The sequence below is a fragment of the Archocentrus centrarchus genome, chromosome 7 (genome assembly GCF_007364275.1).
Source record: "Archocentrus centrarchus isolate MPI-CPG fArcCen1 chromosome 7, fArcCen1, whole genome shotgun sequence".
NCBI lineage: Eukaryota > Metazoa > Chordata > Actinopteri > Cichliformes > Cichlidae > Archocentrus > Archocentrus centrarchus.
Window position 1 is genome coordinate 4,882,099 of NC_044352.1, and position 20,295 is coordinate 4,902,393.

Genomic DNA, 20,295 nt, shown 5'->3' on the forward strand with positions numbered 1-20,295 from the left:
GACCTGTGCAGGTAAGACTGGCACGAAGCAGGTTTGAGTTTTTCTACCTGACAGGCCGCTGTCCTCCTCGCTGTTGTCTCCTTCCTCCACAGCTTTCTCCAGGTTACTCAGAGACTTGCTCCTCGTCCTGAAGTTCCTCAGCAGGTTTCGATGTTCCTGGTATGTGATTGGTGGACTCTCTGGGCCAATGTGGACAGGGCGGGGCGTCCCATAGTAATTCCCTGTGATTGGATGAAACATAACAAACCACTGTTCAAAAAAAAGAAAAGTCAATGAAATAGAGCTCAGGTTTTATAAACCTTTGCAGTCAGTTTGTGTCTCTGCAGACATTTCATATCCTCACAACAACAACATGTCACTGCCCTTTTGTGTGAACCGGGTCCCCTGAGGGTGCAATCAAACAGTAAAAGTTTCTTAGGAAGAGTCTAAACTGAGTGAAGTGACCTGGAAGTATGGATGTGGCAGCAATGATGGGAGCTGGCTGAATGCTGGTCGCCAAGTAACCCCCCCCCCCCGAGACACAACCATCACTGACCAACTGCCAAACCCGTCATGCTGGATGACGCTGCAGACAGCAAAATATTCACCACAGCGTTTTCAGACTCATGTCTGTCACGGGATGCCAGCTGCAGTTCTGGTGTTTTCAGGTGAACGCTAATCAAGCCGCGTGGTGCTGGGCCATGAGCACAGGCCCACTGAAGGATTTCAAGCACTCACGCCACCCTCATGGAGTCTGTGGCTGACACTTGAGTAACCTGCTGGGGGTCATGCTGTAGTGCCCTTCATGTAACAGCCTGTCTCTTGGTATCTTCTCCACACTCTGTGCTGGGCGACACAGCAAACCTTCCTGTGATGAGCCATCCTGGAGGAGCTGGACTACCTGTGCAACCTGAACGGTCCTCGGGCATCATCTCATGCTCCCAGCAGTGACAAGGACACCAACCAAAAAGCAAAACTAGAGAAAAATCAGTCACGAGGGACGAGGAGAGATCAGTGATCTGGGGCGCCACCTGCTAAACATTCTCTCTTTGGGAATCATCTTATTGTTGCCTCTCCAGTGCACCTGTTGTCACTTTGATTTGCACCAAAGCAGATGAAATGGATTCACAAAGGTTTCTGCTTCCTAACTGGACAGACTGATATCCCTGAAGTGGACCTGACTTTGTGTTGGACTGTGATGATTTCTTTGTGCCGTCTTTGTTGGATCACCTGCGTGCCCCCCCCCGTGTTTGCACCTATTATTTTATCAGCTTTTTAAATTAAGATTTACACCACCTGACACGAGTTTAGTTATTTATACGAGCACTCCGAAAAGAAATAATAAAAATGTCTGAATCCTGAATAATCAAATAAAGGCACAACAGTCTTTTGTTCTGAAAGGTTTTCAGCAGGAACTGAAAATAAATAAACTGTCAAATTAAATGTTAAGGAGCATTAGTGAGAAACATGGAGACACATTGTTCAGTGTGAAAACAGACTTTATGTGTGAATTGTGTTTCTATTTTAGTTTCATTAATCCCATCAGATTAATATGGTGGAGTGGTGCGTGGGGGGAGATGGAGGACAGGAGGGGGGGGGCAGGTTTCATCTCTGAGGTTTGAAGGATTAACGACACAAAATCCTCTTTTCCTCGCGCCCCCTCCAAAAAACAAAAAACAAAAAAGAAAAACACAGTTGGTCCAAATTAGTCACTGCACGCTGTAAAAAATCAGCCCGTCTCATACTGTGATGAATCAATCGTTTCTCTTACCTTTCTCTTACTAGTGTTACTGAGGGTGCGTTTGTTTGCCTTACCTTTGAACTTGCCGCTCTCCAGCAGCGCTCCAGACTCCTCCAGTGAGAAAAACTCCTCGATGGAGACAAAGTTGTAGTCCACACCTGAAATCTCTCCATCTCGAGGCTGCCTGGTCGTACCTGCAGGGAGGACACAGTCATGTGATCAGTAAAGGATCAGGAATGGCGCCTAGACAGAAGATGAGGTAAAAATCAAAATCTGACTCTGTGTGTGTGTGTGTGTGTGTGTGTGTGTGTGTGTGTGTTTGTGTGTCTTACAGGGCACAGCGCGCAGGTACAGGTTCTCCCTGATGAGCTGCTGCAGCTGACTGTCCATGGAGCCTGGAGTGAAACACTTACTGAGGTACAACCTGAGGTCTTTACACAGAGATGAACCTGGGGCGCACACACAGGATATGATGTCACAATTATGTCATTCAGCACTGGACACTTCTATTTTACTCTAAATTTTAATCTACCTCATACTTCTATTCTCCTACACTGATCTGACGACTGCAGGAAGTGGTTCCTTTTCAAAATAAAATGTTACATTGAAAGCACAATTAGCTTAATATGACAGAAATGAGATGATTTGTCCTCTTAACTTCACACATGGTTTCATTTCAGTAACTGAAGTAAAAAGAATGACTAAGTCACTGACTAATAATAATGACAAAAAATGATGTACGCTGAGTCAAAATTATGAAATCAAGATTCAGAAGATGACATAAAATAAAAAAGAAAAGCAAAAAAAATGATAAAGCGATAAAAAGTATGAAGTTGTTGCTTTGACTACATTAAACTCGCCTTTATATTTTTCTTTGTATTTGAGGACAAACCCTCCATGTATTTGATTCAAAAGGCATTTCAGAACTTCGCCGTTATTTCATTAACAAAATTTTATATAAAATCGTTTCCCTCACCTGGTGAGACGGTCTTGATTCTGATTGGATGAGGACAGGAGTTCAGGACTCCTCTGACATCACCGAGGGTCATTCCCAACACAGGTGTCCCCCCAATCTCCAGAATGATGTCACCCACTGTGGGACCACCCCCGGGGGCGGCCGTGACGAATGGGAACTCGCCATAGTCAGCCCCGCCCCCGATGGCCAGTCCCAGCTCCCCGGAGCCGCCACCACTGCCGCCCCCCAGCGGGACAAAGCTCTCCTGCACCTGCACGACAGAGAGGATGAAGTTTTCACAGGAAATCACTCACCTGTTTTCACTGCAGGTGTTACAGGACATTTCAGTACCTTGGAGCGCCAGTGCAGCTTCTTCACCGTCGCTTTAGACATGGCGGCTGAGCTGCAGACAGAAGAACACAAAAAGTTACCGAGCAAGCTCGACAGCATCGTCTCATCATCTCACACTGACAGGTGATCTGAACTAAACTCTGAACGGTGATGTTGAGCTGCAGATGGTCCATGAAACAGCAGCAGAGCTCCACACGTCACGAGCAAACTGAGGATTTAGCTTCAGCTGTGACGGGGCTGAAGCTAAATCAGCTAAATCAGATTTACATTCTCGGTTTAAAAATCAGCTTTACTTCAGTTTTCCAGTTAACCGATTCATCGTTATGTCAGACTTGGAGGACTTCAGGAATTTGGAAAAATAGCAGGACTTTTGAAATTAACATGAAAATAATGCATTAACGCATTCTTATATTACCAGTAATGCAGGTTCTTTTGAGCCCGTGTAAGCAGTGAAGATGCAGAAGTCCTACTGCCCTTTTTTTCTGATTCTTCTTCTTGTTATTAATTCCAGGCTAAAAGTGCAGAATCCTAAGGCCTGGAAATATGTAACATCTTGACATGGACCCAAATTCCACCCACTACTCAGTCCCTCAAGATTTTAGGTGCTGCACCAAAAGCTGATGCTGGAAAATTCAAGTCTATGTTTTCCTTCCAGCAGAAGTGTCTTTTCCTCATTGACATAGGATGCGTTTGTACCACCTTTCCTCCTAAAAAGGAAACTTCTTTACTCCCTAAACAGCCTCCTACTTTGACTCTTTACCATCTTGCTATCTGACTAGGATGCATCCTACTGTTTTAAGAGGAACCTTCCTCCCTTCTGCACTATTCAACTGTGATTTTCCTCCTCATTTCCTTACTACAGGAAGCTCGTTTCCATCCATCCATCCATCCATCCATCCATTTTCTTCCCCTTATCTGGAGCTGGGTCGTCGGGGCAGCAGCCTAAGCAGAGAAGCCCAGACTTCCCTCTCCCCAGCCACATCCTCCAAGTCATTTGGAGGGATCCCAAGGCATCCCCAGGCCAGCCGAGAGATATAATCTCTCCAGCTTGTCCTGGATCTACCCTGGGCCCTCCTCCCAGTAGGACATGCCCGAAACACCTCACCCAAGAGGCCCCCAGAAGGCATCCTAGTCAGATGCCCGAGCCACCTCAACTGGCTTCTCTCGATGAGCCCCTCCCGAATGTCCGCCTCACCCCATCTCTAAGGGAGAGGCCAGCCACCCTTCAGAGGAAGCTCATTTCTGCTGCTTGTATTCGAAATCTCATTCTTTCGGTCACTACCCAAAGCTCGTGACCATATGCGAGGGTAGGGACATAGATCGACCGGTAATTCAACAGCTTCGCTTTCACACTCAACTCCCTCTTCACCACAACAGACCGGTGAAGCGTCCACATCACTGCAGACACAGCCCCAATCCGTCTGTCGATCTCCCGTCACTTGTGAACCAAGATCCCGTGATACTTAAACTCCTCCACCTGGGACAGGAACTCGTCCCTGAGCCGTAGAGGGCACTCCACCTCATTTCTTCCTCTTTTAAATATTTAAAAGTTTAAATAGGAAACATCTTTAATGTTACTGCTTTAATGTTAATGTCCTGCCCTCCTCACTTGGAAGGCCACACAGACTTCCTAGGAAATAGTTCCTTGTTTCCTTTAGAAGCTGCCTCTTCATTCCCTTACTGGGAAGGAAGGACCTTCTCTTCTTTACTTTCTTACTCAGTAAATCTTCTAAACTGCCGACCCCACATCGTCCCCTTCAAAGACATTTTTGTTCTGTCGGATTTTAATTTTGACTCCCAGCAACAGAAAAACGTGTCATCGGCAGAGTTCAGCTTCCTGTTTGAGATGAGCTCCTCCACAAACTCATCGACTCGCCGCTCCAGTCTGAGAGAACAGCAGATGGTGGCAGACAGCAGGGAGCCACACACACACACAGAATATACACACACACACATATGCGTACACAGTCACAGCGTTATACACAATCATATACACACTTCTGTATGCACAAACACAGACTAGTCACTGCCACCATTGCATTTATACACAGTCATACCCACGGGGAAACACACATACACACACACGGGCACATACACAGGCTACCAGACGTAGTACATTAAATATGGATGAGCATATGTGAATGTGGGAGTCAGTGAAGAAACAAACAACGTCGTCCCTGAGCAGCAATTCACAATCTGAGCCTCAAAATTTATCTGACAAAAACACGAGCAAAGAAGCTTTTCTGGAAGCAAGGATATGAGGCAGCTTATTTTAAGGATTAAGGAGAGAAGGAAATGAGGAGCCAAAGAGGCTTCCTAGTTTGGAAGTGTGGAAGGAGGTTTGAATGCAGGCAGCACTGGTGAGGGATGAGATCTTTATGCAAAGATACCCCAGTAAGGTTATTACAAAAAGACCTTCAGCTAAATGTTTATTTAAAACAGACCATGTAATGTAATTTTTTTCTTCAAGGTACAATTAAAAAGTTCCAGAAGTAGTTACATAAAACTCAGAAGCCAATCTGTGCCAATCTCCAATTGATAAGAATTTGAAGATTCTGATTCCATTATCGATATCACTTATCTATTCGATTCCTTCTCGATTCTCATTGGGTTAGTGAATAAAATATACCACAAATGGCTTGGTTTGCATTAACTCTTTTTAATGAAAAGTAAAACAAAATTAAAACTGGTATAAATAAAAAAGAATTCCTCTTTTAAAATGAATACTATTAATATTTTAACAGAAAATACAACTGCAAGGTGTGCAAGAACCTCTGAGCCAGCCAGACTGTGTCAGTCCTCATTAACTAAATGTTACAGGAGATGGAGATTATTCTTACAGTATAGTGAAAGCAGTACAGCAAAATAGGGTTGCAACTATCGATTATTCCATTGATTAATCGAGTGATCTGATTAGAAATACTTTTTTCGTATTAACAATCCACCTGCATATTTTAACTTTTTTGCTGTGTGAAACAAACAGCGGTGGATGGAGCAGCTACAAAGTTCTCTGTTCTTCACTCACTGATCAGGCGGTTGATGAAGGACCTCCAGCTGTTTCAAAGTAAAGGTTTTAACGGTGGTTACAGGGAAAAGCGCTGCTGCTTTGGACGCTAGAAAAACGTTTCCTTTCGCTCCACCCGAGCTCATGTCTCGGTAACGGCTCCGCCTTTTTGCGCTTGCTGCGTGTGCACAGACTGCAGGTAAAACAGCTGCTGTTGTTAAAACACTGTGAACATAATTTTGCAATGCTTTTTATCTGGACGCTTCTGTCTTCGTGCTGTTGGATATATTCCGAACCAAATAAGGCGCGTGTGTGATGTAATCACGCAAATGCGTCATCACGTCAATGGAATCGATAAGCGAAATCGTTAAGCAAGCAGACTAACAATTCCAAGGAATTGGATTACTGGCATTATTCCCATCCCTACATTCAAGGTCATCTTCTCTGCGAAGTCCGGGCAGCTTCCAGAGCAGCTGGGAGTCCTGTCCTGGTCACTCGTGTCCCTGGGTTGTGGACCCAGCATTTTGAGTTTTTGTGGATTCACGATTTGTTTCTGGTTTTAAGAAGGGATTAATGTTCAAGTTTTATAATCTCCTGTTAGTGGTTTGATTTTATATTCGCTTGTGTTTGTGAGGTTTTTCATGCCTTGCAGTTCCTTTCTCTGGTTTTGTTGATAAGTTTGTTAATTCGGGCAGCACTGTGGCCTCACATCGGGCCCTTTTTCCGCCGACGGGGTTCCGGTACCGGTGCCAGTATTTGAACCATTTAGCAGTTTTTCCACCGCAAACGCATTCGGTGCTCGGCCAAAAAACAGGTTCAACTTGGGCCCCACCAGCTAGCTGGTCTTGAACCAAGAATGCGTGACTCTGCCGTCTCAACGTAAAGTTTTCTACCGCTATTTCACTGCATGGTGTGAAATAGCATGTGTACATGAGAAAAGCAAAGTGATTTTCACGGCTGTGAATTAGGTTGGGCTCTAAGGCTGAACTTGCTGCTTTGTATCAGTTCATATCACAGATAAAAGAAAGCCTGCTTGTCCACTTGCTATAATCGCTGTCTGTGTTTCCCTCTGTGCTGCACACAGATGCTGCAGTAGTTTGGTTTGCACCGTAAAATGTGTTTGCAGCACAATAAAGGGGAGCGTGTTCTCCCACGTTTGTGCGTTTCGGCTTCCGTGTCCAGACGAGGATCCGCCCACACTCATGCGTAAAAAAAAATCAGTTCACAAAAGCGCGATGGAAACGCGGGCCCGTTCTTAAGCGTTTCGCCGGTTCATTGAAACCGACACTGGCACGGGTACCGGCACCTCAGCGGTGGAAACGTCGTAGAAGGGTTTGAATCCCCTTTGGCCCGGGCCTTTCTGTGTGGAGTCTGAGTGGGTTTTCTCCAGGTGCTCCGGTTTCCTCCCACAGTCTACAGACATGCAGTTAGTGGGGTTAGGTTAATTGGTGATTCTAAATTGCCCACAGGTGTGAATGTGAGCGTGAATGGTTGTCTGTCTCTCTGTGTTGGCCCTGCGACAGGCTGCGACCTGTATAGGGGTACCCTGCCTTTCGCCCTATGACAGCTGGGATAGGTGGAAGAGAATGGATGGATGGAAGTTTGTTAGTTCCCTTCTGTTCCTCCTTTTGTGTCCATGTTTGTCTTTTGTCTCTGTGCCAACTTTGCATGTTTGAGTCTTGGTCTCAGTGTTAGTTATATTTCGCATTTTATTCAGATAGTTTCTCATCTTGTGTGCTTTGTATTGAGTTTAACTTCCTTGGTCTTGTTATTTGTTTCTGCTCTGTTTCCCACCTGTTTCTTCTCCCCTCATTACCTGATTTGTATTTATTGTTTGTGTCTTCTTTGTCGTTTCTCACATCCTCCATGTAGGTTGTGTGTTCCTTGTTCCATGTTTCCCTGAGATTTCTAGTTCTTGGATTGTTTTCTCCTCATCAGCTACGGTTTGTATTTGTGTGTTTCCAGGCGAGTTCCATATTAAAGCTGCCTTTTGAGTTAATGTTTTGTCTCTCGAGTCCTGCATCCTGCCCACCAACACCTGGACCTCTCATTTTTGGCTCTCTGTGACTGCCCCCACCTTTGGCCCACTGGGGAAGATCCAGCATGGATCACAGGGGGACAGAACAGGACTTCCACAAAAAGATCTAAAAACAGCAGGCGAGCTGAAAGTGTTTCAGAAGATGATGCTGAACCATAAATTGACCAAATTCAATAACATGAGGTAATAATAACATGAGGTCTACGATGTACTCCACCTTTCACCCTATGAGAGCTGGGATCGACTCCAGCTCGCCCCTTAGCGTAAGAAAATGGATGCGTAGATGGATGGATATAACATAAGCTCTTCTCAGCCTAGAAAAGATTGCATCATTCGGACTGTAGATGCAGAAAATATGGCCTTTAGCCTTCTGTAAAAAGGTAGAGATGAGATATATACAGCAGTGAGGAGCTAAATAATGCAGCCAGGAGGTAAACAAAGTAATGAAGTAAAGAAGGCAACGAGGATTTAAAGAAGGAAGTGAGGATGTAAATGAAGTAGCAAGGAGGTAAACAAGGTAGTAAGAAGCTGCATACACCAATCAAGCATAACATTATGACCACTGACTGGAGAAGTGTAACACAGATTATCTCTTCATCAGGGCACCTGTTAGTGGGTGGGATATGGTGGCACCAGGATGCACTATGGCAAGCAGGCGGATGCAGTGTGATACTCTGGGTCCTGCCATCCATGTGGATGTTACTTTGACACGTACCACCTACCGAAGCATTGTTGTAGACCATGTACAAAACGGTATTCCCTGATGGCTGTGGCCTCTTTCAGCAGGATAATTAAACCTCTCACAAAGGAAAAATGGTCTCCAAATTCCTCAGACCTCAATCCAATGGAGCATCTTAGGGATGTGCTGGACAAACAAGCCCAGCTCATGGAGGTCCCACCTCGCAGGATCTGTTGCTGACAGCTTGGTGCAGATAACACAGCACACCTTCAGGGGTCTAGTGGAGTCCATGCCTCGATGGGTCAGGGCTGTTTTGGCAGCAAAAGACGGACCATCACAATATTAGGCAGGTGGTCTAAATGTTATGCTTGATTGGTGTATATAGGCAAAAAGTTAAAGAAGGTGACATTGAGATAAAGAAGGCAGTGAAGAGATAAATTAGGCAGAAAAAAGTTAGAGATGTAAAGAAGGTAGTGAGAAGGCAGTGAAAAGATATAAAGACAGGAGTTAAAAAAGGAAGTAAGGATGTAAATAAAGCAGCGAGAAAGCAAATAAGGTAGTGAGAAGAGAAGGTAAGGATGAGGTAAAGAAAGCAGTGAGCAGCTAAAGAAGAAGATGACTACAGAGGACGCACAGAGCTGTGCTGAATGGATCCGGAGGCTGAGCCGTGCTTGTCAGGATGTGCGGTGACACTCGTCGCAGCGTGAGCTCGACATGTGCTGCTATTAACACATCATTAACACATGCTCGCTCGCCCCTCACCATTCCCCTCTCTCTCTCTCTTTCACTTCCTGTCTGTCACCTCTTTCGCTTTAATCGTTCAAAATAAAAGCCTCCGCGGTTCGAACTGAGTGTGTGCGTGTCCTACCTTTACAAATCAACACTGTGAGCTGCTGCATGTTCAGCTGCCATCCCTGACTATCTCAGCGGCTGCGCTGGTGTCTTTTTCTTCCCTCTTTCTCCCGTTAGGTCCTTGATTTTCCTCTTTAATCCTCCTCTACTTTCTGTCTTTCGCTCGTTCGTGCTCAGTCCCGTGCCCTCTTTTGCTGATAAGCCTGGTCAGGGTTCACAGTATGATGTAAGTCTGTGTGTTTAGGGAGTGGACTTCATTACTGTCTTTATGCACATGTGTTTAGAGGAACGTGCATGTGTGTGTGTGTGTTTCCTTCTATGGAAATTGTTGGTGTGTTAAGCAAACAGTTGTGTGACCTTTAATAAGTGTTAATAAACACTGAAGATTTCCATAGCTTACAGTAACAGGCTTATACACCTGTCAGTCAAGATAAACACACCATAATGTGAACCACTCATACAGGGAGCTGCAGATTTACTGTGCATTTATTACTGATGGATTAAGGACCCTTGGATGTATGTTGGTTTACTCATGTGGTAGCTTCACAAAACAAATCACAAAAGCAAGATGTTTTAGTTGAATTTTCTTCAGAGAAAAATGAATAATTAAGCAGATTATTCCTGGGTTGGAACACTGAACTGTTTATTTTAGTTTTCTAAGAAGGTAAATCAGGTAAGAAGCAGCCTGAGGTTTGAATCATTATTTTCTGGAGTTCCCAACTTTAAATCTTTAATAGTGTGTTCACTTCATTTTAATATATATATTTTCACATGTGCATGCTGATTTTCTGTAATAGTATCTTCTTTTGTCAGTAATTCAAATATAATTTATGACCCTGTTTCTAATTTCTCTTAAAGCATCTCTTCAATTGTCGTTTGTCCTTGACCTAAAAATTAAACATTATTTGGCAATAAGCTAAAGAATTCATGTGCCACATATTGCAGTTAAAGTGACGACAAAACTTGGAAATAAAGTTAATATTATGTAAATACTAAATTTGTATATCCCATAATGCTATTCTTCCCTCAGTTAGGAATTATATTTCATCTTTTATCACCAAGGTGTAGATTGTTATGATTGAACTATTTTCTGAGTGTATTTAAGCTGACAGAGACTCTCATGAAGTGCTCCAAAGTGAAGCGCTTTAGTGAAGCAAACGTGGAAGTGTCTTAAACCGGCATTCTTTGTGATGCCAACAGGGGGCGACTCTTCCCTCTAAAAAAACAAAGTCTATGAGAAAATGGCCCTACTTCTCATCACTAAACACTTTCCCAAACTCAGTCATTATTTTTGAGCCTTATTAAATACAACACAATGTTTTTTTTTAAATTGTGATCCCTATGTAGTTAAGAATATAGTCAAAAGCAGAGGTAATGGACAAGCTGCTAGCCTATGAGCATGCAGCGCCCCTCAGTTTCTATGTAGCTTGCAAACAAAAGAATGCACTATCCATTTCATTCATCCACATTCATCAAAATATGATCGAGTAGCACAGATATAGGGCTGTGATATAGGTTGGTGGTCTTTTCTCATCGTCTATTCATGGTTGAAAAATTGTTCCAAAATGAAAGTTGAACTGATATTGTGGACATTACTTCAATGTAAGTTTGAGGTACTTCTTAAATGTCATCCTGACATCTTTGTTAGGCTTTCTGTAGCAAGAGAAACCTTAGAAACATGTTTCCTACTGTCTATTTATCACTTATAATGAAACCAAAAAGAAGTTTCTGGAGAAAAGAAAAACACACTCGTCAGTGGTGACTCAAACTCAAACCTCACATATTCAGGACCTGCACTCATCCCACTGACTTCTCATTTGATTTAAAGCATTCCTGAGATGCTGACGTTGCAGACAGCGAGGGGCTTACTAAGACTCCAATGCAACAAATGAAACTGAATTTAGATCACAAAACCATAAATAACTTATTAGTTTTTATTTTTTTTAATATCAGTAACAGTAGGCTCGGCTGTGTACGTGGAGAAGACGATGTGCTCAACAAATTTGTTGTTTTGTTTAAAAACCAAAGAAAAATGCTTTAAATTCCTTCTTTGCAAAAATCTAATCTATATTTTCCACTTTGTAAGAGATGGGCTGACCTGACGCCTGTTCTACGTGGAAACTACATCGACATCCGTCTGTCTGCGTTTCAGTTTTCGTTGTCATCCTCCAACCAGGTTTGACCTGGGAGGGGACGCTGGGGTTTAAGCCATGTTTGCTGGTTTCTGTTCCAGGAGTCTGTCCTCCTTTAAAAATGACCTCATAGGTCATTTTTTCAGGGATGTCTTATGACCAATACCTACGTTTTAAAATAAAATTAAGTGACCTCTGGCGGTCGTACACAAAAGGGTGTATGAATAACGTGTTCGGCTTTCTCCAGCAAATCCTGAAGAAATACATAAATATGGATTTTCTCAGATTTCTGAAAAGTCTGTGGAGGCTAAATGGATTAAACATTAAATAAATAAACAGTTTTTTATATGGCGCTTTTTACCGTAGTACTGCCTCATTCACACCAATACACACAAGCACTTCAGTATTTTGCTCAAGGATACTTTGGCAACCTGACTGAAGCAGCCAGGGATTGAACCACCAACCTTGTGATTAGCAGCTGACCTGCTCTGCCTCTTGAGCTGCAACCAGATCACGTGAAGCCGCCTGTAGGGGGCGCTCATTTTGGAAAAGCTCATTTCGACTGATGTTGTGGCTCAGATGAATGAGTACGTTACAAACATTAACTAAAAGTATTAGAGATGTGCGTATTCTTTCTTAATCACATGCTGACGCTCTAAAGAAGAATACGTTTTATCCAGTTTAAAACAAAAACAATGATTTTTGTCTTCTTTTCCTCAAAGATCCAGTGTAGGTGTTGTGGGAAGCAGAGTGGGCAGAATATTTGCCCGTCTGAACTTCATGCTCAAATCTAACTAACAAGCAGTCACAAATTAATAATCAGTTTGATTATTTATTTGATTTGTTCAAGTCAGTATATGTTAATGTTGTCTTTGACATCTTTACAGCAAACCTGACTGAAATACAGATTTATATGCTTCAGGTGTCCAACTGTCCAAAACCCTGCTGCCTCTGAGTGAGCTGATGGAGGACGTGTGGAGGTTGGCGGCGAAGGAACTAATTTGAGAGAACAAATTACTAATTTGATCCTTAATTTCTTCTGCTGTCCTCTGCCTGCAGTTTCAGAGTGTGATGTTCTGAGTGTGATGTTCTGGAGTGTGTGGATTAATATTCAGCAGGTCATATGTAGGTCAGTCACTCACTGAGATCCTTGAAGTGCAGGGATGTGAGGATGCTCGCTTCGCTGTGGCCTCGTTTTCTTTTCTTTGTGTCTAACTGTGTGTAACCCATTTTCATCCTCTGTGTGTGTGTGTGTCTGTGTGTGTGTGTGTGTGTGTGTGTGTGTGTGTGTGTGTGTGTGTGTGTGTGTGTGTGGATGCTGACTGACATTTCAGCGTCTCTAATGAGGCTGGAGTTCTTCAGGCACTTTAAAACTAGCCATGACACTGGAAAACAGTCGTAACGTTCAAACAGGAAAACACGTTTTTATTCTTAGCCAAAAGAAAGCACATCGAGATGAAAATGTGCTGGCCTGAAAAGTGAAATATCTGCACACTCTTTGGCTCCTATATAATAATAATATAATAAATATAAAGCCACGTTTCAACACGCAGGACCTTCCTCAGGCTTGATTCTTGTGTATCAGTTCAAATCACATTTTGGCCGACAGGTGAACAAGAGAAAAAGACAACAATTTTTCTCATCCTCAAACTCTGAAACAACAGCAAAGAGATCCATAAAAGCCTTCGACATATTGGTTGAAGGCTCAAATTTTGGACCTGGATTCCAAACATCCCTGTGAACTTATGCATAATTACATTTTAACCAAAAACGGGAGCTGAATGGGGACGCACACTGCATGAAAAAACTGCAAACCTCACAGATTCCCGGCAGGTAGCACTTGTTTCCAGGCTGTGAAGTCTGCATTTTCCTGTGCCAGAAACTGAAACAAACCCTTAGCGAGTGTTCAGAGACAGTGAAGCTTTTCTGAACAGCTATACAAACCTTAATTAAGACAGATTTTTGTGACGGAATGGAAATCTGCCCAGGAAGTACATCGCCCTTTGCCCTGTGTCAGCTGGAAAAAGCTCCAGGATCTAAGATGGCTAAAGCCTCAGTCACACAGCCGCTGTAGGTTGCGGGCTGTCGCTAGATGAAATTCAAATTCCACTTCAATCAGACACAGAGGTACACTGAGCTGCACCAAAAACCTCCTCGTGATAGCCTTGAGTGTTGGGAGATTGGCACGGTCACCCATGAAAAACGCCAACTTGTCTGTAAACTGGAAACGGAGACCATTTGCTTTCAAAATAAAAGTTTGAAAATGTTAGTAAGGCTCAACTTTTACTTTGAAGTTGGACATTCTCCGTTTCCAGTGTGCGTTGCACTTTTTCAAGTTGCACTACCGCTTGGTGAGTAGTTGGCAATTGTTCGTTGGAGAATACACGTTTATCCCTAGAGACAGGAAGCTGACAGGGAGTCACTGAGCAGTCTCTAGGCCTGTGTGAATGAGGCTGAGAAGGTACACAGATGGGTCCAGTCCTCCAAAGTCTAGGAGCTGGATCCTGAACTCCCAGGCTTTTCAAGCTGGTAAAACTGCCAGGAATTCAGATTCCATTTCAACCAGACATTTCCCTGAAAACGAGGGCTAACTCCTGTGAACAGTCACCAACCTGAGCAGAAACAGAGCAGAAGATTCTGGTGCAACATCATCCACCTCCAAGGTGCACGGTGAACAGCATCAGAATCACCTTGGTAAGCTGAACTTCCACAGCTATTTATGCTGCTGCCTGCTTACAAAAAAATCCCACTTTTCTAGCACCATCCAACCCGGACTGGGATACTGCATTCCCAGTGATATTGAATCACTTCACAGTGGGTTGTCGAACATTTCTTAGAGGAAATTAAGGAATGAGAGTTCTGGAAAGAGAAGTGGAAGTAAAATCCTGCAGCTGTGTCGACCTCCTCTGAGTTTAACAGTGTTTTCTTCTTTTTTTGTGTGTCGTCTCTGTTGGTATCACTCCCTTCCACTAGAGGGCTCCAATCATTGTTTACATTTTTTGGGCTGTCTGACGTGCAAGGAAGAAAGAGACACGATAGCCTTTTCAGCTACAGAGAGCCAAACAGAAAAAACAAAGCAGACAAAGATTAAACCTGTCACTTAACTATCCAAATAACATTGCCCCAACGTGGTAAGTTGATCTGATTATTGTCAAACATTTGTTTAATTGTGTAAACGGACGTTGTGTTGTTTTGAAGATGTAAACTATAGTTGTTTTGCATAAAAGTGAAATACGTTTTCCCGCATGGGTTTTCAAAGGAGATATGTCGCTGTATTCAATCAGAATATCTGTGAGATGCACAAATTCGGTTTAATTTTGTGTTTAGATCTGTAAGATCCTCATAATGTGTAATCTGATGTGTTGTTGCATTTGTTTAGAGTATAAAGCTAAGCGTCTTGACAGTTTATCAACCTGGAAAATGTAATGTTAGAGATTGTAAAGTGTTTAAATGCTGAATTTGAATCTCAGAGTTATAAGTGATTAATCTAGCACAACCTTAAATGTGAGTTATTCAAACGGTTTATAGTGAAAGGTTCTAAATTTGTGTTTATTTGTATTATGATCTTAAATATTGTAATTTCATTTTATTTACAGTTTAACCGGCTGTCATTAGGCTGTGTATAGCCAGAGGGCAAAAAAAAAAAAACAACTACAACAAAACAACAAGTTTATGTTATTCGTAACATAAAGTTAAACACGACGGCAACATGTCCAACAAAGAAGAGTCTGAGGGAGAAGCAGACCTCGCGACACTGAGGAGAAGGCGAGGACAAGCCAAAGCAGCCATAACTAAAATGATTACAGCTGCAAATATAAAGATAAGAGAAAATGAGCCTGAAGGGTTGAAGGCAGTACTGGAGAGCCTTGACCTAGCTGTCACTCGACTCCAGGAAACACACAGACTTTATCATGATAGGCTCACTGATGATATTGACAAAGAAGAGTCGGAAGCCTATGAGAAGGTCATCTTGATGAGTGTTCATGATGTGCGCCACAATGCTTTAGCCTGGCTGCAAGAAGTTTACACTCCTGGTGAAGTTGATGATCAGCTAATTGCTGGTGAATTGGACATCATAAATCAAACTCCTCCAGATGACACGGATGATGACAACCCCATGTCAGCTGAGCTAGAAAACCTACGTGCCTTACGAAAGAAAGAACAAGAAAACTTTGAGCTATTGCTTCGGCGCAACAAAGAGGAGTTTGAACTGGAACTCCAGCGAATGCATCACAAGGCCGAGCTAGATGCACAGATATTACACAATCAACAAAAGATACAAGCTGTAACAACAGATCTATATTCTACACCTAAGGCTGGCAAGAGCCCATCAACAACACGACCATCACTGTCACCAATATCAGAAGATTCAATCTCACACCTGCTTGAATTATCAAGGCAGCAGTATCAGGCCCAAGTGGACTCCCTGAGGCTCCCACCAACTAACATGATAAAGTTCAATGGTGACCCCCTTCAGTACTGGAAGTTCATGAGGCTTTTCACCACAATGGTGGACAAAGAGTCTGTTGCTGCAGAAGAGAAGTTAACTCGTCTACACCAGTACACTGAAGGAAAAGCTCAAGATGCTGTTAGTCACTGCTTATACAATCCCGATCCCAGTGCAGGCTTCAAGGAAGCACTCGAGCGACTAAAAACAAGATTTGGAAATCCTCATACCATCTCCCAGGCTTGGGTTGAGAAGGTTTTGAACTTTAAAGAGATAAGAGACAATGTGCAACTCAGAGATTTTGCGGACCAACTGAGAGGCTGCAAAGATACACTTTCTGCTATGAAATGTGAGGAAGAGCTCAGTGGTCGCCGCACATTGGTTGAAATCATCAGTAAACTACCACCAGATCTCAGGTCCAAATGGTTAAATGTAAACTACGATATCACTAAGAGGGGACGTCTACCTAAACTTGAGGACGTTGTCAACTTTGTTGAGACAGAGGCTGAGAAGAGATCTGACCCAGTCTTTGGTGGCATAGTGAGTTACAAGAAGCAGGAGAAACCAAGCAATGTTATGTTATCCACCAAAAGCTCAAAGAAACCTCGGCCAAACTACTCTGCAAATGTTAAGGCAGCTGCAGTTCAAGAGAACAAGTTTACACCCACCAAACGGCCAGTTAATTCAAAATGTCTAAAGTGTTCAGAGCTCCACTTCCTGAACCAGTGCCCAGCTTTCCGATCACTGACTGTGCCAGAACGCCTCATGTTTGTTCAGGAGAAGCACCTGTGCCAAAACTGTTTCATGATGGGTCATAGTGCTGAGGTATGCACACGCAATTGGGTATGCAACGTACCTGGCTGTGGACAGAAACATAACAAATGGCTACACCCAAACCACACTAACAAGCAAAATACAGCAGCAAGTCAGAATGCCACGGGTGACAATAAAACAACTCAACAAACACAATCTACCCAATCACCTAACGTCACTTGTGGATTTGCTGGTGCTGGAAATGGTAAAGTTTGCTTACCTATTGTTCCTGTGGTTGTTAGAGGCAAAGCTAGCAACATCAGTTCTGTCACATATGCATTGCTTGACCCTGGAGCCAACACAAGTTTAGTGTCAGAAGAACTTACAAAGAAACTCAAGGTCAAAGGCAAACCTGCAAGGCTGGATCTTGACACAGTAGGAGGCAGCCAAGAAGGCATATTTACTCGATGTGTGAATCTTGAGATAGACTCTCTACATGATGGCAACATGTATACACTCAATGGTGTGAGAACCCTAAGAAAGTTAAACATAGGTCTCAGCTGCCTTGCCACACCTGATGAGGTTGCCAGATGGGATCACTTAGCAGGCATTCCTATTCCCAGTGTTAACTCTGATGATGTGCACCTCGTCATTGGACAGGATGCCCCACGCCTTCTCAGAGCTGAAGAATATCGTGTAGGTGGAGATAATGATCCATATGCTACAAGGACAGTGCTTGGTTGGGCCATAAATGGACCAATTGATTACAAAGAAGGCGGAAAGAATGTCAAGGCCTATTTCCTCAAGTCAGATCACAGTCTGCAAATGCAGGTGGAGAGGTTTTGGAAGCTTGATGACCCCACCCAAAAGGACAGCCTATCAATCAACGACCAGAAGGTGATTAAGCAGTGGGAGAATTCAGTCTCTAAAGATGGCTCACACTACATCTTAGACATACCTTTTAAGAACGAAGCTGTGGCGCTACCAAACAATGTCAACTTAGCAGCACACAGACTGCAACTCCTGGAACGTAGACTGACAAAAAATGCAGACTTGCAAATGAAGTATGTAGAGGCAATGAAGTCAACCATCAACAATGGCTATGCGGAAGCAGTCCCTGCTTCGTTTCCTGACCGCAATGATGGCAAGGTATGGTACCTCCCGCATCATCCAGTGATTCATCCTCGCAAGCCAGAAAAGGTACGGGTCGTCTTTGACTGTGCAGCTAAGTACGATGGAGTATCGCTCAATGATGTTGTTCATCAAGGACCAGACTTAACAAACAAGTTAATAACTGTGTTAATTCGATTCAGACAAGGTCCTATTGCTATGATGGCAGATATCGAAGGCATGTTTAACCAGATTTATGTAACACCAGACCACAGAGACATTCTGCGATTCCTGTGGTGGAAAGACCATGATCAAAGGAATGAGGTAGTTACCTACCGTATGACATCTCACCTCTTTGGCGGAGTGTGGTCTCCAAGTGCAGCAAGTTTTGCCTTAAGAAAATGTGCATCTGACCATGCACATCTGTATGATGCAGACACCATCTCCACTGTTGAAAGAAACTTCTACGTGGATGATTGTCTGAAATCTTCTGACTCACCTCAACAAGCCATCCATCTAGCAGCGCAGCTGACCAACCTACTCAAGCAAGGAGGCTTTCACTTGACCAAATGGACAAGCAATTCTGCAGAGGTCCTGAAGTCCATCCCAGAGCAGGAACATGCAAAGCGCTCACCGTCATTGGACCTGGATCAAGATCCACCAATGGAGAGAGCTCTGGGTGTGTTATGGGACATAAAAAATGATTGCCTCACATTCAGTGTGAATGTTAAGGGCAAACCCAGCACCAAAAGAGGCATGTTAAGCACAATAAGCTCGGTCTATGACCCCCTGGGTTTAGCTGGCCCATTCATTTTACGAGGAAAGGCACTATTCCAGTCACTGTGTCGCATGAAGCTAGGCTGGGACGAAACCATTCCAAGTAAGATTGCTGAGCAATGGGGCCGGTGGTTGGATGACCTACCAAGACTTTGCAAGCTACAAATCCCTCGATGCCTCAGACCAACAGTCTATACTGTACCTTCAGTCACCATGCAGCTCCATCACTTCAGCGATGCGTCTGAGTTGGGATACGGTGCCGTCTCCTATCTCAGGCTCGTTTGCCATAATAACATATACTGTAACATCATCATGTCCAGGAACAGGCTGGCTCCAGTCAAAACAACCACTATCCCAAGACTAGAACTGGCGGCGGCGGTGGTAGCAGTGCAGCTTGACCTGAAAATCCACCAAAGCTTTGAGCTACCCCTACTGGACTCCGTCTTCTGGACTGATAGCACCATTGTGCTGCATTACATCAGAAATGAAGATAAAAGATATCAAACCTTTGTCGCAAATAGAATCTCACAGATCCGTGAAGTTTCAGCAGCCTCGCAATGGAAGTACGTCTGCACAGAGCACAACCCTGCAGATGATGTTTCTAGAGGATTTTCAGCTGAAGAACTTGCAAGCAATGAGCGCTGGCACAAAGGTCCTGCTTTCCTTTGGCAGAGAGAAGAGTTTTGGCCTCTCCAGCCGGAACTAGGTGGCTTACCTTCAGAAGCTGAGGTAAAGAAATCAAGTCAGACATACACAATCTCATCTAAAGTCACCACTCATTCAGCAGTTGATTGTTTCTTCCACAAGTATTCCTCCTGGTACAAACTCAAGCGAGCTATTGCATTGATCTTACGGGCAAAAGACATTCTTTTGAAGAAGATGAAAACTAAACTATGTGCACCTGTAATGCTTAATGATCTGAAGCGGGCGGAGATTTCCATCATTGACTATGTTCAACGCTCCCAGATCACCAAGCCACTGAGGGTTAATAACTTGAGGAAGTTAGCACCAGTACGCTTCAGTGATGGACTACTTCGAGTTGGAGGCAGACTCACCAATGCTCCAATACCTGAAGCAGCAAAACACCCAGTGATCTTGCCACAGAAGCATCATGTCAGTGAACTCATCATATGGCACTTCCACAAACTCACAGGTCATTCAGGTGCTGAGAGGGTCCTCTCTGAGATTAGGCAATCCTTCTGGATTGTCAGAGGACGCATCACAGTGAAACGAGTCCTAGCACGGTGCATACCATGCAAAAGGCACAGAGCTCCAATCAGTACGCAGTACATGGCCGACCTACCAGCCGATCGTGTGACTCCAAGTCAACCACCTTTCACCAGTGTTGGAGTCGATTACTTCGGTCCCATTAACATCAGAAGGGGACGCGGTGAGGTGAAGAGGTATGGTTGCCTGTTCACTTGCCTAACAACCAGAGCCATTCATTTGGAGGTAGCGCACAGTTTGGACACAGATT

The 20,295-nt window shown here is 43.7% G+C and overlaps 1 protein-coding gene across 1 annotated transcript in view; it reads right to left on the reverse strand.

Moving 5' to 3' along the window:
• LOC115782878 (membrane-associated guanylate kinase, WW and PDZ domain-containing protein 3-like) overlaps window positions 1-9,741 on the reverse strand; it is a 48,355-nt gene extending 38,614 nt beyond the window's left edge. Inside the window, exons 1-6 of the mRNA XM_030733374.1 lie at window positions 9,616-9,741; window positions 3,027-3,078; window positions 2,697-2,946; window positions 2,053-2,169; window positions 1,795-1,914; window positions 48-221 (exon numbers count right to left, since the gene is read on the reverse strand). Of these exons, the coding sequence (XP_030589234.1) occupies window positions 48-221; window positions 1,795-1,914; window positions 2,053-2,169; window positions 2,697-2,946; window positions 3,027-3,068 (703 nt within the window). The 5' untranslated portion in view covers window positions 3,069-3,078; window positions 9,616-9,741. The remainder of the gene's footprint in view (window positions 1-47; window positions 222-1,794; window positions 1,915-2,052; window positions 2,170-2,696; window positions 2,947-3,026; window positions 3,079-9,615) is intronic.
• Window positions 9,742-20,295: the final 10,554 nt, after the last annotated feature.